General features: G+C 39.3%; 1 protein-coding gene across 1 annotated transcript in view; it reads left to right on the top strand.

Moving 5' to 3' along the window:
- ALDH9A1 (aldehyde dehydrogenase 9 family member A1) overlaps positions 1 to 838 on the top strand; it is a 91460-nt gene that overhangs the window by 53849 nt on the left and 36773 nt on the right. The window contains exon 4 of the mRNA XM_007937794.2: positions 823 to 838. Within this exon, the coding sequence (XP_007935985.1) occupies positions 823 to 838 (16 nt within the window). The remainder of the gene's footprint in view (positions 1 to 822) is intronic.

An 838-nucleotide genomic window follows, 5' to 3' on the forward strand; every position in this document is an offset into this window, starting at 1 on the left:
TTTGTCTCACGACATTGACTTCAATTTCCCATGATGTAACAGCTCCTCACCCACTTCCTCCCCATAGTTACCTCTTCCCAGTGTCCATCCCTCCATGCACTCCTGCCCCCTGAGCTGTCTTCCTATGCATAAGCAGCCCTTCTTTCTCCCATGATTGTTCTCTCCAAGGAGTGTATCTACTTGAGGTAAATGTTCGATTGTTAATGATTTTTGCACTGATAATTCATGGGAGATACTGGGTTGCAGTTTTCTTTTCTTGTCATGTCTTTATCTGGATTTGGTATTAGGGTAATGCTGGCTTCATAGAATGAATTACAAAATTATTTTCTCCTCTTGTATGTTTTGGAAGAGTTTGGGAAGGGTTTGGTATTAATTTTTCTTTAAATGTTTGGTATAATTCACCAATGCGGCTGTCTGGGCCTGGCTTTTCTTTTTGGGAAGTTTTTGAGTATTAATTCAATCTCTTTACTTGCTACAGGTCTATTCATATTTTCTGTTTCTTTTAAGTTAGTTTTGAAAGTTTGTCTCTAATTTGTCCATTTCATTTAAGTTATCTAACAGAGCCTCAGTAAGTTTTCAGAGAAACAAATTAAGTTGAATGAACATGGATTTGAAGGATAGGTAGAATTCTGTATGTGCAGAGAAATTGGGGGTGGGGTGGGCAGTGTAAGAATGACTAGAATGGATATGAATAATAACGGGTGAGCCCAGTATATTGGAAACAGGAGGCTGATCTAACTGGAATACAAGGTAAGTACAGGTGTTGGGGAAACTGGGAAAAGCAGGACTGCCCTCTTCTTTACAATCCTATTTTCCCCTTAGGTGAGCATATCCAGCT

This window comes from Orycteropus afer, unplaced genomic scaffold (genome assembly GCF_000298275.1).
Source record: "Orycteropus afer afer isolate SDZICR_OR568_19922 unplaced genomic scaffold, OryAfe1.0 scaffold00044, whole genome shotgun sequence".
Taxonomy (NCBI): domain Eukaryota; kingdom Metazoa; phylum Chordata; class Mammalia; order Tubulidentata; family Orycteropodidae; genus Orycteropus; species Orycteropus afer.